General features: G+C 34.2%; 3 protein-coding genes across 13 annotated transcripts in view; 2 read left to right on the top strand and 1 right to left on the bottom strand.

Moving 5' to 3' along the window:
- The window catches only part of Dh31-r (Diuretic hormone 31 Receptor), a 165,914-nt gene that overhangs the window by 33,419 nt on the left and 114,812 nt on the right, over positions 1 to 17,683 (bottom strand). The window lies entirely within an intron of this gene.
- LOC139994256 (juvenile hormone esterase) overlaps positions 1 to 17,683 on the top strand; it is a 44,990-nt gene that overhangs the window by 27,038 nt on the left and 269 nt on the right. For 2 of the 3 annotated variants that reach the window (XM_072016717.1, XM_072016716.1), the window contains exons 3-8: positions 1,030 to 1,215; positions 2,176 to 2,378; positions 3,828 to 3,984; positions 5,710 to 6,036; positions 7,517 to 7,661; positions 8,742 to 9,047. In XM_072016717.1, the coding sequence (XP_071872818.1) occupies positions 1,030 to 1,215; positions 2,176 to 2,378; positions 3,828 to 3,984; positions 5,710 to 6,036; positions 7,517 to 7,661; positions 8,742 to 8,904 (1,181 nt within the window). In that variant the 3' untranslated portion in view covers positions 8,905 to 9,047. Of the gene's footprint in view, positions 1 to 1,029; positions 1,216 to 2,175; positions 2,379 to 3,827; positions 3,985 to 5,709; positions 6,037 to 7,516; positions 7,662 to 8,741; positions 9,048 to 17,683 lie in introns of those variants that run through there. The other variant, XR_011801594.1, reaches the window with a different exon arrangement.
- On the top strand, positions 9,637 to 16,555 carry LOC139994254 (uncharacterized). The gene is made up of 2 exons (XM_072016712.1): positions 9,637 to 10,011; positions 12,253 to 16,555. Exon 2 carries the CDS (start codon positions 12,275 to 12,277, stop codon positions 15,872 to 15,874), a length of 3,600 nt encoding a protein of 1,199 aa, XP_071872813.1. The 5' UTR covers positions 9,637 to 10,011; positions 12,253 to 12,274; the 3' UTR covers positions 15,875 to 16,555.

The raw sequence follows: 17,683 nt of genomic DNA, 5'->3' as shown, positions 1-17,683 counted from the left end.
CAATTAGTTTACATATAATAAATATAATAAATTAAGCGAACAGAAGAGCAAATCATTTTGAGTATGTACGTCCTCGAGAGAACCTTATTTCCTTTCAGAGAAGGAGAGACTAGTCCTATTTTTGTGAAAATAGATTTTTATAATCGTTTCAAAATGGAATTGGTAATAATTGATTTAAGAAATTGACTAGTATTTATTGGTAAAATTACTTTCTCTATTCTTTTCCTTTCTTATCTGGATTAACATTTTTATTCTTTGAATCAGCATGTATCTCGGTACATGAAAATGCAAAACAGATTGACCAGAACAAGAGAAAAATTCTACTTTCAACGAAACGCAACGCCGTTCCCAATATAGCAAAGTGCCTTTATCGTTCGAGCAAATGACAAAAGCAATTGTCAAGAAAAATTCGATACCCCTGCTGCACTCGGTTTTATCAGAAATTCATTTGTCATTCGTATTTTCCACATTGGTGTTTCATATGAAACGAAATCGTTGAAAAATGTAGGACATTCAAAGCCAAAAACTTATCAGCCCGTAAAATGGATCCCCTTGGAGAATCATATAAATCATATTCTTCTACTTGACAATTTTACAACGTTGTATACAATCTAACTAAACAAGACAACTCAAAGAATTAATTAATCAAACTTATTTCAACACTTTTAAATTAATCCAGTTTATATTTACATTTTAATAATATATGGCCCAATTGGTAGAATAATTTCACAATTTACGCTGCGTTACGCCATATGAACATTCTTCAACCAGATAACTTACAATTGACCTCGTAGAATTTCACACGAAACTTATTCAAACTTTTCATACTCATGACTGAAACAAATATTTCTCAAAGCTTAAAAAAGATTCAAATCTAAAAGGATTAAGAATTTTAGCGAGAAAGCTGAGAGTATCGATCTTTCAAAAGGGATAATATTTGATAACTAGTTTACGATATCAAAAATAAATATCGCGGAAGCATGTACAGATTACAGAATTTCGATTTGCAATTCTCGTCTCTTGTTGCAGGATTTCTGAATTTGGAACACGAAGTCGCGCCGGGTAATCAAGGTTTAAAGGACCAAGTGATGGCCCTGAAATGGATACAGGAAAATATCTGCAACTTTGGTGGAGATCCCAACAACGTCACTATATTCGGAGAAAGCGCTGGTGCATCGTCGGTCCATTACCTAACTATATCTCCATTGGCTCAGGGTAGGATTTCAAATATTTATTTTGATGCAGCTAAAAGGACGATTCAACGTTTCTATCTAGGCATTATTTACAGGCTTAAATACACGTTTACAGAGAGTAGCTCGAAAGCACATACTTACTATCAAATAAATTGGGAATTTCAAAGGCAGACAGGAACGTGGTAATCCGATGTGTGTAAGTTACAAGTTTTGAAAAACGAGATTATATCGGATTTCCATGTTTTTCTTTCTCTCGTTAATAACGACATTTAGAAGAGCAAAGTTTAAAACGAATTTCTGGCTGTGAAAGTGACACGTTGAGAAAGAAATATTTCGAACTTTTGTTTAACACTATCCTTTTTAAATACTACAGTATACGAATGCGATGGGAAATGATGAAATACACGGAGAAGAGGACATTCGGAATTATATTCTAATTTTAAATCATAGAGATGTCACATAATCTAATATTATCATTTTCAAAATTATCATAATCAAAAGAATTCCAGCGAATAACATTTTTATTCCATCGAAATGAAAGTAACATGCATAGATTCCTTTTTTCTTACAATATAATTCTTTTTTTTTACGGGAACACCCATCACGTACGAAATATTTTCGCTTGTGCACTTCCGCTCGTTTTTCCAGAGAACGTATCATCGCACGTTACTTCTATTCCATTACCCTAAAATCATGTTATGTAGCATGTCTCCCCATTCTTACTACGTTCTGCACACAAACGAAGATAAGCAAAAAGAAAAAAAAGATAGAAAAGAGTATAATCTTCGAAGAAAATCAAATTCGAAAATGTATCGAGCATTAAAGATCTATATTCCATCTTCTCGGATATATTTTTATAACAATAAACTGCTGTACAAATATTCTGTATATCGTATTGTATCTTCGCCCATCGAAAAATTCATTGATTCGCTGAAATTCGAAAACATTGGAAAGATTGAGAGTTTTAATTTGGTTTGCACAGGATTGTTTCACAAAGCGATTATGCAGAGTGGAGTGGCGCTTAATCCTTGGGCCATTATAAGCGAGAAACCAAGCAAGTACGGATTCGAGTTGGCTGCAAAACTTGGCGAAACCTCGACCGATCCTGAGACTGTGGTCGAGTTCCTGAGGACGATAGACGCAAAAAAGCTCGTAGATCTCGAGTCTAAGCTTTTCGCGATGAAGGTAAATCTCGTAAAAGGCAGTCATTAAATACAAAATTCTCTGGTTTTACGAAATAAAACAACAATTATTTACATGGTCCGAGATCTAAAATCGCAATGAAAAATTAATAGCAAGTGTGAAAACAGAGTATTAAAAATTTTCTTGCTGGTTATATTTCCTTCGCAGAACGAAATTCACGGAATTCACGGGAAACATTTAAACGATAGATTGAGTAAATTCCAGAACTCGGAAAACACGAAACGAACATTATTTTAGTAAAGAAACAATGTTATAGGAGCAGTTGAGAGATACATGAAACAACCGCAGAAAGTTCCGACCGGTCCAGCGATACGCTTCCAATTCCTCGGGTGTTTCTAATTTCCCAAACAAATTCACATGATTCCGTTTCCCAGTTGCGAGAAGTTTGATTAAAAAGTATCAATTGTAACAAAGATACAACTTTGAACAAGTATTGCGAAATCGGTTTTTCCCACTGAAAACAAGCGATGTTACGAAGCCAATTTATTCCACCACCTTCTCTACACCAAACGACTTTCATCTTTGTTCAAAATCGTTTCAGTTTTAATCGTGTAATTTTTATCCTCTTAATTTTAAATATATTTCACATTCGGTGGATTTATTTGCGAAATATATCGTGCTGCAAATACCTTTTAAAAATTAAATGTATACTTCTATATATTTCCCCTTGTCATATTCTAAACCAATCAACAAATATCATTTTAAATACGTTTGTCTCGTTTTTTAAGATTATTTCTTTAGTATATTAACTGTGATCGTTTTTTTGTAAAAATGTTTTAGTTAGAGTTCAATTGATTCTTCTTGCAATAATCGTTTCAATTTCAGTCGTGTGATTTTTATCCTCTTAATTTTAAATATATTTCACATTCGGTGGATTTATTTGCGAAATATATCGTGCTGCAAATACCTTTTAAAAATTACAAGTATACTTCTATATATTTCCCCTTGTCATATTCTAAACCAACCAACAAATATCGTTTTAAATACGTTTGTCTCGTTTTGTAAGATTATTTCTGTAGTATATTAACTGTGATCGTTTTTTTGTAAAAATGTTTTAGTTAGAGTTCAATTGATTCTTCTTGCAATAATCATAATAAAATTACTTCATCGTTACTCGATATCGTCAGGTACCTTTTATTGCGCTACTAAAATATTCAATTAATTCTACAATTAATATAACGCTGTCCGATGGAAATAATTGGTGATCGTCGACATTACGTACGAGGGAAAAATGTATTTCACTGTAAATTTTATCGATGCTCGATTGATATTAAATCGACGCGTTGTTTTACCTTTAATAGAATGTTCGCATCAGAGAGCTCATTTAAATTTGTGAGCTTCCGTTTCTTTTGTTATATCCGTTCCTCTAGATTTTCCTTTCAGAAATTGAAATGCTACGTTTCTTTATGTTCCGGCGATGAATTTTTACAGAAACGTTACACTGCATTCGGAGTGGTCGGACCAGGCATCGATGACAAATCTGCAAATCCATTTATGCCTCAACATCCTGCGGTAATGGCTAAAGCAGGTGTTCAAGTGCCTCTTCTTATAGGTTTTAATTCAAACGAGGGAAGCATGCTCCTGACTAGTAAGTTTATTTTCTTTCTTCTGTAACTTCTCGTTGTAATAATCTCTGTTATTCAAAGATTTCGTTGGAAGATTGCAATTTAGATTGACATCGAATGCAATTCTTTATTCATTTAATTCTTTTGTTATTCAAACGATGTTGTTTAGTATAATATTTTCTCTCAAAAGAATTTACATTAGAATTTATATAAGGAATTATGGTAACTGTATCTTTTTTATTTATATATATTATTTTTTACTTTTTATATTTATCAGTATTATCCTTGTGTTACGCTTTCACCCATTACAAGCTTAGGTAATATGCAAAAATGTATGATATTAATCTGAGACGAATTAGAAGTCGCTTTTTGTTGGAACTATTTGAAAATCAATTTTATTTCTGTAAAAAATGGCGCTATTTTTAAGCCTGTTTCTTATTTTCGCGTTTTTTACTACTGTAAATGTATGTACGTGTATGTACATTTGTATACAAGATATCCCAAGATTAAATGGCCAGACTGCGAGGGCTTACTGTACAGGGGAAAAAGCCGAAAAAATGTTATATAAAGCTAATCGATAAACGCTTTGTTACAAAATTGTATAGAAACAGATAACGACGCGGCTCTATTGAAACTGAAGAAAATTCTCTTTATATAACTTCGTAACGTAAATAATTCCATTGTTCATTGATGTAAAACTTGTATCGGAGCGCAAGGGAAACATTTTGTAATGAGGAATTAAAAGAATTATTTTTACTATATTATTATTATATTATATTATACTATATATATTATTATTATATTATATTTTACAATAATTAACGACAGGGGATTGTTACCAGATGACAAAAAAAAAAAAAACATGTAACTACGCTGACACAATAATCCAGTCAATTTTCGTGCGTTGCGATGGAAAATACGTCGTTATCTATTTTACGCATAGAACATTTGTTTATAACTCTGTAACAAAGCGTTTATTAACCTTTTGCACTGCTATGTCGAGTGTGACTCGAAATCAATTTTTATCTCAGAAGCTCCTTTGTCGAGTCCCACTCGACATTCTTTCAGTTTTGCCTTTTTTTGCGAAAGAAAACTCAAGATATATCATACACTTAAAAATTACTAAATACAACAATAGTGTGAATAAAACTGGTATTTAAGTGAATTTCTTTCTTCCTTTATTTATTTAAATTGTCTTATTTTTTAGTTAAAGTAAATTTCAAATAAAACACTTGAAAGCGTTGGGTGCTGCTGGCAACGAAATTGAAATAAAATTCGGAGTACAAAGGATTAACAAACTTTACTTAACATTTCTTTCTTCTCTTTCCTTGTAGAATCAGGTTCCCTCACAGTTTCGCCGTTTATGTCTGGAACAACCTGTATTTCTCTAAGTACAAAAATCCACAGAGAAGTTTCTTCACCGTTTAATTCGTTCTAAAAGAAGCGATAGTTACAGTACAAATCCAAAGAGAATTCCTAAAGGTTTCTATACCTTGGAGAAGTTAGTTTTCACTTTCACAAAACGTACCTCTACGAATTAAAGGCGAACGGTAATAGCTGCAATCTTAACGGTTATTAACTTTCAATAGAAAGTTTCACAAAATTATTGTAATATTCGTCGACCTAATACTCCCATACTTAGAAATCTACTAAAACGAAAGGCAATTATCATAATTATCGGAGAGAAGATGGAAGATTTTTGGTGAATGTAAATTTGTTATTAAAGCTCGGTGTAAAAATATTTCCAGTATTTCAGGGAACTAATTCCGCGGAATCTATCAGAGAGGTGAACGAGAACTTTGAGCTGGTAATCCCCGAGGAGACGAAGATTTACTTAAACAGAGAAGGAATCAGTTCCAGCGAAGTGAAACACTTGTATATGGGCGAAGATACAATTAGCGAGCAAACGGCGCATAAATATGCAAATTATTTGAGCGACGTGATGTTCCTTCAGGGTATTTACGAGGTTGTCAACATCCAGATGGAAACGAACAATAACCCTACGTATTTTTACAAATTCACTTACGATTCAGAAAAGTCGCAAATGAAAATGGCGTTTAATATTACTCTGCCAGGTATTTCATATTTTAATTACAATTTCTCATATGCTTTTAAATCCTCGAATTATTATCGATCGTGTAACCAAGAAGATTCCGTCGTGTATTTTATAAGGAAAAAAAAAAAAAAAAAGCAAACGATGCAGAAATAGGAAAAAGAAACATAATTTCCTTTACCCAAATAGCTTACTCTTATTTTGATGAATGATCGTTCTATGTTTTTTAAATGTTTTCTTCTGTTATAAAAATACAATGGAGCTTTGGTTAAACTTTCAGAAATTCATCAGTGAAGTAGTTTCTTCCAAAATCCTTTCTATTTAATGGAAAAGATTTGTATTTGTAACGACTATCGAGTAATTTTACATTTTTCATGACGATATTATAACGATGTTATAGACTGTGATAGTGTGTGATGTATCACTGTAAAAAGCATAGATAAAATATTTCATTGTCGCACACTTGTTTCAATTCTGGTTGTTTATGATTTTTTAGAGTGTTAAATATCTTGATCGACATAAGAAGTAACGTTTCCTCAACGCGTTACTAACAAAGATTTTAAATAAAATATAAAAATAACACGTAAAACACATTATTTAGCAACTTTCAAGATACACTTCACTGTACGTTTCTCTATTACGTATGCACGAGTAAAAGACAAATCTAATACGAATATAAGATGAAAATAAGGTATTCCAAAGTTAAAAAATACAAGAAATGCAATCAGTTCTCACACAAAATTTACATAACAATTTTCATAATCTACGCTTTCTTACCAAAAATTAGGCATCCTATTCCATAGTAACATGATTCATAAAATCGAAGAATTTGAAGAAATGGCAGCTTAGAATTCCGTCGGAACAGTCTCGAATCAAACATTTACCGAAGTGACGAAAATTACTAATGAAATATTAATAATTAAGTTAAACTATTATAGTTAATTAATAGTGTTTAATAATTAATAAAAAGTTAATAGAAAATAGATTAAGATAAATAGAAATTTAATAATTTAATAGTTAATTAATAGTATAGTTAAATTAGTATTAATATTTCATTAGTAACAAAAATTACTAACGAAACATTAACAGTATCAATTTCGAAGAGATAACGGAATTAGCAAGAGATTCGGTAGATGTAAATAGATACAACTGGGAAACTCATTCTAAACTTTCGATCGATAGTGTACCCAAGTTCCTATGGTTGAGATCGAAATCTTCCAAGTGTAAGCTTGGAATCTCTGATCAAAGATTCGAGTATCCACCAAAGCTGAAGCGAATGAACGTCTGTTTACATTGTTACACGCTTAACCGTGCGCTTCAGTCTTTAACGATGTTCAGCAGTTACCCGAACAACGTCAACTGCAAAGAGTCGTCGAAATCAGACTGCTGTACCGATCATGAGATCAATTTGAACTTTTTGCTTGTAGAAGTTTCAGAACATGATTTTAGACTGTCGCTCGGAGCAGTTGGAGAAATGTAACTTTCTTTTTGCTCATTTATAGGAGCGACACACGCGGAAGAGTTGCAATACTTGTTCTATGCGCATCTAGGGAAAACGATGGACATAGATCCACTCGAAGTTGGAAGCGAGATGTACCAAATGATGGAGTGCTTCACACAGATGTGGACAGACTTCGCAAAAACTGGGTACGTGCTTTCCTTTCTTGTAAATTTATTGTCCAATATTTCTTTCGCATGGAGAAGCATATAGATGCCGAATACTCGTGTATACTACAACGATAGGAGCATTGGCGATTCTTTCGAAACGTATAATTACCGCGATGATAATTTTGCGAACGAATAATTTGCGCGGAAACTACACGATGATAATAAACGTATAACGTACTGTAATTTAAATTTTTCCGTCGTCATAGGGTAGATAAAAATAAATAAAAAATTGAAAAATATAAATAAGAATATCGGAACTTTGTTCTTCCTTCTTGGGTTATTAATGAAACGAAGCCAATGTTTCCTTTTCGTTTTTTAGTAATACATGAATGTAAAAATAAAAAAAGAAACGTCGAACTTGAATATCGTTGAGAAACGTGTGTTTGAAACAAAAAGATACCTTAATTAAAAATGGAAATAATAAATGCACGGCTACGCAATTGAACGAATACTTCTCGCATGGATATGTTTCTACGTTTTAGTTCCGGACGGCTATCTCGTACTTGTATCGTGCTACATATATCGTCATTTTAGTGCAACGCAACTGCAAAGTGATTTGTCAGGGAAAAAATAAAAGCAAAAATTCATTAAAATTTATAATGAAATAATGAAGGAAACGTTTCGTAATGTCGCGATAAGCAACATAGTTTGCGCCTTTTAGTTACTTTTAAGCGTGCTGCGACGCAACCAACGTTTACGTCGTTATTGCTAGCCTTACTGAGATACGGTAGCCAACACAAATATTTCAATAACGAGGTTACTGCCATCTAGTGGCCAGGAATGTTCGGAAAATTATGAAATTTTTAGCTGCTTTTACAATGAGAAGGTTAGAGATCTTAGATATGTCTAGTAACGAATTTATTTAAAAATTTGCAAACTTGTGGTTACGTTGTCATTGCGCTGGAATAGCGATATGTATGTTCGTGTATGTAAAATAGCTCTAAAGTTGATAAAAAATGTGCTACATCGTGGAACCAACGTTACCCTACGTATTTGTTACGACATTATCGAAAATCGATACGGAAGAGTAGAGAAAGGAAATTTTTGTTTTCATTGAAGGAATCCAACACCAAAGACCACAGAGTTGATTCCAACGATATGGCAACCAGTCATACAAGGGGATAAGTATATTTATATGAATATTAACAAGACGCTCAAAATGGAAAGCTGCAGTAAAGAGGGACAGAGATTCGATTGGAAGAAAATCAAAAACAAATTGTAATATTCGATCGCGTGATTTAATATTAATAAAGGATCAAACATTAAGATAGCAGGCCTATCTCGATAAACCAACATTTGAGATATTTTATATTGTATTCATAAATATTCGCATGTTTTCTTTATACAAAAATAAAATACTTTTTTTACGAACTATGTTAATACTTTCTTCCTTACTATCTTAATATACTATGCTTTAATTTATAAATAGTACTAACTACTGTATGAATTATTATATCTACTATTCTTTATTAGAACAATATTCGAATACTTTAAACCACGAAGAAAATTATAATAGTTATACAAAATGTCACAAAATATATGGGGAATATTTACGGGGTTGAAAACGACATTTTTGTAGTCTAACTTCTTTCATCGTTTATAATGCCTAAAATTCATCCTACGAATATCCGCCACATATTATGTGATAACCTATACAAAATTTGTTTACTTTCCAAAATACTAATTCTATTCAACATCTATTCAATAATAAATCGTAATGTTTATTCGTCGACAGCACAAAGTCGACTGTTGCATCGCCGGCTTGCTGCCAAAAGTACTCGTAGACTTATAAGTCTATGGAAGCACGGCGCGCGCTTGTATATATAGCTGCGCATGCGCAGAATCACCCATTTCTCCCAACTATGCCAATCGTGCGATTCTTTCAAATTTTACCGCAAAAATTGCATGCAAACTTAAACGAGACCTACCTGAATCACCAATAAATACGTTCGAATAAAAATATACACTTAAAGATCGGCCCTAATGCGACGAATCGGCGCTCTGTGCGAATTCGCCCGTTCTTGCAGTCCTAACCTAACCTAAGTTCGTCGGATAAAGACGCGAGTGACGTTAACGCTGACCTGGCTTCGTTTCGTAGCGAGATTTCTTGTTTTGTCGCGAACTTCTCATCGCGCCTTCACCACCGCAATTATGGACAGTTTTAAAAATCCCGCGTGAATAACCGAAATCGCATTTTTACGAATAAATTCTCAGTGTTCCACGGATCATTGTACGGGAAAATCGTTCGACAAAATTTAGACCGGTTTCGGTCTACGATTGCCGCTCTCTCGGCTTCCTTCATCGGTCACCATCGCCGAGATAGATAAAGGTATACACAGACATCTTGTTGTTTAGTTATCAGCCATGTAAACGACGATACGTAATGTCCTTGCGTATTATTCAATTATTACCTCATCCACGGCTTTCAGGAGCGTTAAGAATAATTTCGCGAGATATTTCCTATATAAGGTGGACCGTAAACAGCGCAGTTGCGACTGTTTTTTTCAAAATTGGTAACCGGAGGGAAAGAGAGAGAAAGAGAGAATGATAAGCGTGTAGAAACTGTTTTTCTTGGAAATGCTTGATTACGAGAGATAAAATTATTTTCCTTCTTTTGGAGAACAACGTCGTTCGGGATTTTTTGCATGATAAACATGTTAGGGTTAATATATTGTATATACTTATAGCTGGACACGGGATTTCCGTAAATACTTGTCTTCTCTAGAAATATGTGTGAAAAACATATTTAACGCTTGACGGACAGCATTAAATGTGTATATTTTATCTAATATGCGATAAATGGTTTCTTTTTCTTGTATTTTGTTTTTTCGCTTTTGTCAGTTTTCTTCTTTTGCTCCAGTACATTTTTCTTGTTCAAGGACGGTATTGCGTCACCTTTTGTTTCTCACAGAATTTAAATCGCTTTATTAATAAATAGATAATAATATCGTTGAAGCGTTACACAGACAAATAAGAACGGATCAACTTATTTCAAGATATTTCCGTTTAAGCAAAATATTTTTTCTTAAACGACATGAACATCTTCAATTTTCATCTTTTAATCTTTTAGAAGGAGTAACAATGTATACCACTTAAAAAATTCTAAAAAGCTTTAATATCGTTTAAGGGGCAAAAGATTTGTTTCTATCTACAATTTCATGCATCAAAAATAGCTCGAAAGTTTTACATTACTCTCATTTATTCATACTCTGTCTCAATCGTAATACAAAACTTTTTAAAACCTAACAATATAAATTAAAAAAGAAAATAAACTATTCACTATCCAAATTATCACATTATTGAAAACTTATCGCATATTAATCCACAATATAAAAGTAACAAATCAAACAATATGTAATAACCTTTTAAAGGCTAATAACTTTTATTAATAGAACAAACACATCACAACACCTTGCATGAGTCATTTAACGTACATGTATTAGCGTGACGTAATTATTCTTATATAGGAAGTATCTACTCTATGTATGTAGTAAACAAGATCTTAATCAGTTTTGAATAAACCACGTCATTTTTCATTGAACGTGCGCACATAGAATAAACTTAAATCGATTTCCATTCATTTGTCGGCTAAAAGCAGCAAAAGAAGAGGCTCTTTCTATGCTAAAAATGAATATTCACATTTACCCTGAAATACAATTAAATCTTCTAGGAGCAGATGGAATGTTTTATAGATTTCTTTATAATCGTCCTTCTATCATAAAGCTGTTACAAAAAGGAAGAAGAATAGGGACTATAAGAAGATGAAAAGTAGTGATTCTTTTATTTCCTTATCCTCGATCAGTTGCAAGAGAGTCCATTTACCTTATTAATGAGTAAAAAATACAGAACGTTTGTTATGTAAGTTTAATCATAGGAAAGGAAATGGGATAATTGTCGTAATAAATTTGCAAAACATTGCTATTAGCTATTTAAAAATCATAAACGTCGCTAATTGTTAACGAGAGAATATGTGATTGACGTATAACTCCTCGTTACTCATCAGTACTCCAAAGTCAATAGGTTCCTCTACGTACGTAAAAATTTAGTTATTAACATTCTATTAATTTATGATAGAGATCTAAGTATTCACTTTTCGCGAAAGAAGGCAAAACATGCGAAAGAACACGCGAAATCTTCAAAAGAAACAAAAAGTTTATAATCTGATTCTAAAGGAAGGCTACGTTTGAGTAGAAATTTCAGGAATAACACATCAATTTATCAGATTCTTTCACTTTTGGTTTAATTAATACAATAAAGTACCGTATAGTAGCGATACCCTACCTTGATCAGATAATTTATATTGAATAGTTCTCACTTTAAAGTATAAAGAATTGAAGTTGAAATTACAACTCAAACTTATCGTTATGGTGTTAGTTGTAATAGAATCTTTCGTGAACTACGATCCTTGGCACAAGTGCGATTCAATACTATGAAACAAGCAGTTAATTTCCACAAGAAAATACATTGGTTTGTCAAACGAAAAAGAAGGAGGAATGTCTTTTTACCCATTATTCCCATGTTTTATATAACTACTCGTTTTTATGATAATAATAAAAACTATTCTCAATAGCATCTAGGACTCAGGCCGGACCATGATTACTACGCCGACGCCTTATTTAGATGCTATTCAAACAGTTCCCGGCGACACCCCTGGTGAGAAGTTCAAATGGATAGCGAACTTCATAAAGCGACAGCTATCCGTGTCCAACAATCTGGAAGATGCAGTCGAGTTTGAGAAGATCCCAAAACCTCTTGTACCTCTGGTACAAGTTCAGGCAGCCATAATGTTAAACAAGAAAGATCCCAAAAATCAGAGCACTTACGAGGCTATAGCAGAAGCTCTAAAATCGGAAGACGAATTGATCGTGAACAAAGCTTTGAAAGCCAGCAACTTCTTCAATGGCATCAACGAGACTATCACTAATAATAAATATTTTTTCGAAAATTTATTTCCGTACGTATCTTTGAAGACTAGAACGCGGGTCATCAAAACTTTGGCCTCGCGCTTAGCACCCAAGAACTCTACCCTTGCTGAAAAATTCTTCTTATCAATAGACTCGTTTTACGGTGTAGAGCAAGCCTTACCTTTGCTATTAGCATGCAGTGAGTCTTTTGTATATAACACTATCATAGAGAAGAGGATGGTACTAAGTCGAAAAATGGTTAAACTGTTCTTCCGCAAGAATCCAGACCTCGTCGTGCGCTATCTTCGACTGAGCAACCCGAAAACCGACTCCTGTGCAAAAAAACTTCCTTCCGTGAATATCCATGATTTTACTGACTTTCTGGTGGCATTGGTCAAAACACGACTAGACTCGTTTGTAGAACTATTCGAGATGCACGAGGAAAATCCACCGAGAATACTTCTGAGCAACAAGAGCGTCGAAGCGTTCCTGAAAAACGGCAAAGAATACCTGGAGCGAAAAACCAAGTTGTACATTGAGATACTTCCTCTGAAGAGGATCAGCAACAGCTACATGGAGGTTATATTTCCAAAACTATTCCCAGATAATGTCAAAGACTTCAACACTGATAACATGTTGAAGTATTTGAAGTACTATCGACAGGATAAAGTGGCGGAACTTTTCTTGAGATCTTATCGGCAAGTATATGATAAAAATATTTTCGAAGATTCGGAGAAGATAACTATTAATTTATTGGAAATATTGTCTCCCGAGGAACGAGTGAGACAGGCGAAGATCAAATTGAAGTCTGAAACTGAAGCGCACAAGGAAAGCGGAAATACAGTTACCTGGGAGTGTTTTTTATTTACTGAAGAATCGTTACCACTGTTCAGAGAAGAAATTTGTAAAGCCTCGGACGTGGAACATAGAGCGCGTCTAGCTTGTAGAATGATCTATTCTTGCAAGATAAACAACAATGATTCGGCACTGTTAGAAGTCTTGACGTATTTCAAGAGCAAGCACTGTAATGAGCAACCTTGGTTTCTATTCGAGGTGTTTAGGACTTTGTTGAAACTCTATGATCTTCCTCAAATGGGCGGGGATTATTGGACGATATTAATGGACATGATATTACGTGCTCATGTGAAAAAGAACTTGTTGGCTTTGAATAGTATCGGCGTGAGGATGATAGAAGCTGCCATTCACTATAAAATAATTCAGAATCAACCGTTTCGTGAGTTAACTGATATACTGATAGACTTAAAGATTAGGATGAGCGATCGCCACTGGAATATTCTTCAGAAATATTACGACTACGAGAGAATGTGTCTGGAGGATTGCCTAAACATCGTTTCACAAAAATATAATTCAGACCAGGCTCCCTGGAAGGACTACAGAGTTGAAATCCTCTTCGATCTCTGTTCTTCGATTTATTATTTTAACCAGGTCCACGTGAACGAAGCTCCTCGTATAGAACGCATGACGGTTAAAAACTATCCATGGTTGCTGCAAGCGATAGAGGAAATTTTACCTACGATCAAACAGACTGACATTTTTGTAGTTGCAGATCTTCAGAATATGTTCATGAAATACGAAATGGATCTGTACGAGCGTTTCTGGCCAAGAAACAAAAAGATAGTTGAAATAGAAATAAGCGAGGCTCTAAAACTTCTAAAGAGAAACCCGCAAGAAATTCTGGATCATTGGAAGGAATATCTAAAGGCTTGCAAGGATAATTGGAACAAAGAGCATGCGAAACTCTTCATCAAGGCTATACGTTGGTACAAGGAGATTCCAATTAAGTTCGCTGAACAGTGTCTTCAAGATCTGACTGAAAAAAAGGAAGAGATCTGTTTAGATATCTTAAGCACTCTCGTTTACGGAGAAACGTTCTCAAAGATCATAGAACCGTTGATCCCAACGAACAAGACGCTAGATATTCATCAAACCGATGCGAAAACTAGTTACGATTTGATCCAACACCTTGTATCTGGCATCAAGCTCGCAAATCCACCAGTGCCTCTGACAATGTTGAACAGATTGTGCCAGGGGGACTACTTACCGGTGGCCCTAACTGCTTTAACAAACGTTTGTAGAAGAACGAATATAATGGATGTGGTATCTTTTGCTAAAATGTTATCCAGTCAGAGAGTAGCCGTTCGGAAACACGGGATAAGATTGATGCGTATCGTGGCGTCCCATGATCAATTACTTAACTTCTTCCAAGCGCAATGGAAGACCGAAGAGAATCAGTCTATCCGTGAAATCATGTCCTTAATAATCGTACAATTGTTCCAGAAAGAACCAGGACCCTCTACGTGGATATTGTTCTCTCATACAATCTCTACGCTCGCACTGCAAGATGAAAAAGCCTGCCTCATGATACTTTCAATAACCAATTCGGTTCCCGACCAATACGTGGTCGATTTTATTAAACAAACCTTAAACATGATCGACAAGCTTGAGAAGCTTGGTCTCCATAAGGATAAGGTTGCGGAGTATACGAGTATCATGTTAAGCCACATAGACGCAGCTATTTGCAATCTTCTACCCGAATATTTCATCAAAGACCTCATTCAAAGATATCTCTTCCATGAAAATCAGGATGTCTCTAGAAATTTAAGCGAGCTTGTGGTTACAGCTCTGTTGCTCCCAGCGGAGGACAAATTCGACGATCGATTGAAGATCTTCTCCAGTTTGTTTAGGGAGGCCATCGTGAAAAGTTGGAACGTCCCTCATCCCAAAAATCCCCATTTTTTCCCGATGAACAATGCTCTTCGTAAGTTCATAGATGTCATCACGCACGCGGTCTCGTATTCGGATAAGAAGTTACGGTTGATCGATGAAATATTGTCGGTGTTTATGGACACTCTTAATCCTCTGCTGGACCCCACGTCGTACTTGATATTAATATTTTCGAAGGAGCAACTTTCTTCGAGGTCGCCAGCGCAATTCGGATTCAATGTGAGCCAAAAGCTGAGTGATTTGATCAAGATATTCTCGCCGTATTTTGTATTTTTCATGGCTGATATTTTACGGAATATGCCGCTATCGAATTCGTTCAAGCAATACGATAAAATCGACATCGATTTAGGGGTAATCGAGGGATTGTTGGACATCACCACCAGCACATCTGCGCTAGTAGCAGCGCAACTGATGTACTCCATTAATACAAAGGAGCAGCAGGAGAGACGCGACAAGCTGATAGTAAGGTTAATGAAACAGAAACTTCCGGCGATCAAGGCCATAGCCTGTGAGATTGTTAATAAAAATTCTCTCACATATTAGTCGAGTTTTAAGATGGATTTATCGATTTCGGTTTGAAAAGGATGGTCAATGGTTCGGTATTGATCGTTGGTTGTCAGTTACTAATCGCGTGTGCAATTGCTGTTAGTATTTTACATTTTATTCGATGGAGTAGAACGAAAGACGCACGATGGACGAACGATTGTGATTTTCGCGATAAATGGTTATTGGGTAGTTGATCGAACGATGGATTTTTATGCTTGTCGATACGAGTTAGAGAACGATGCCGCGCAATTTCAGAGATTCGATAGATCGTTAGACTGTGAAAGCTCGTGCAAAGCTCGCGAGATTTATTTCTTTGTCAGATATATTTTTTATATCGTAAATATAGAAATTTTAAACACGCGGACATGCTCAAAGATACTATTTAAGAAAATACCATTGTGATACAAGTCTTGGAACGTTACGTGCATTTGATTATGCATTCGATGCCATAGTACGCATACGAGGCATATAATAAAGTATTGCACAAATACGTGGCGTAGTCTTTCTTCTTTATTGGAATTCTACCGCATCGTAGGAATTTTACCGTGTTATATACCTTGAAATTTACAGATTTACAAGTTGTTATAAATAAAAAAAAATTCAAGACTCCGTAATAAATTTATGTAATTAACGTAATAACAAATTTAGAAACGGAATTTCGTTCAGTTAATATGATAACGATTCAAGTTTTTCATTTCCCATTTACATTTTCCACCATTTCCACGTAGACCGTAAACAATTCTTCCAAAAAAGATATTACCGACTTCGGAATATCCTGAAAAGTGAAAAATAAATTTTATTATATATATACAAATTAGACGCGTTGCAGAGTATGAGATAATTTCTATTTTATCTATATTTTATTCATTAAAATTGTATATACGCGCACATGCAATAACCATTAAGATCATTTACTTATCAAACAACATATTGCATATATTTCGAACGTTGAACAAATGAAAATTGTCGTAAATTGATTTGAATATGGTAATTTTTGCCTTCACTTACCTGATTAGTTTAATAGATTAAATTTGCAAATTACTCAGTAACAAGTTGAAATTTTATATTATAACGCTTTAACGTTGTCAAAGTAGGTACATCGCGTCGTCTACGAAAAATTTAATATGCATACTTAACATGTTGTTTAGTAATTGAGTAAAGTAAGTGATTCTAACCGTTGTTGCATACATATGTAAGTATAACTTAAATAAATAAAATATAGATAATATAGAAATTATTTTGTACTTTTCAACGCTCCTTATTTGTATAAACACAAATTAAACGCGCAAAATTAAGATTACTTTTTTTTCAGTGAATTTTCTAGTCGATAATATTTCTTTCGAAAAACTGTTTATTTCGCGCTTTTCAGTGCTACGATTAATATTACATGATCAACTGCCATTTATAAGCCAGTAATTTATCTATTTATTATTTATTTCAATTCTTTATTCCTACTGATGAATAGAATACATCATTTTCAACTGGCGTGAAAAAGAAAAATCAATGGATCAGGTTTGGTTTAAATAATTATTTGGTCGCTGTGAGGCGACCGATAACGTTACTGCGAAATACGTTAAGGTATCGAATAGTGAGACAGATACAATTCATATTAAGTTTTATGTTATAATAATATCGTTGTTCGAAATTGAAAACACTCGCGTCATAATATCAAAGAAAGCTTTTATTCGACTATCAAAATCACACGTGTCGTCGAATCAGAATCTTTCTCGGAAACTGAAGCCGAACGACGATAACATGCACAGAGAAAAGTTGTTCGGTATGCTGTACCTGACAATATATCTCAAA

This window comes from Bombus fervidus, chromosome 14 (assembly GCF_041682495.2).
Source record: "Bombus fervidus isolate BK054 chromosome 14, iyBomFerv1, whole genome shotgun sequence".
Lineage (NCBI taxonomy): Eukaryota > Metazoa > Arthropoda > Insecta > Hymenoptera > Apidae > Bombus > Bombus fervidus.
Note: the sequence above shows the minus strand (reverse complement) of the source record. Positions and strands in the feature narration are given on the sequence as shown.

Excerpts from the sequence above, each read along its gene's own strand:
- LOC139994254 (XM_072016712.1), top strand. The coding sequence starts at position 12,275 with ATGATTACTACGCCGACGCCTTATTTAGATGCTATTCAAACAGTTCCC.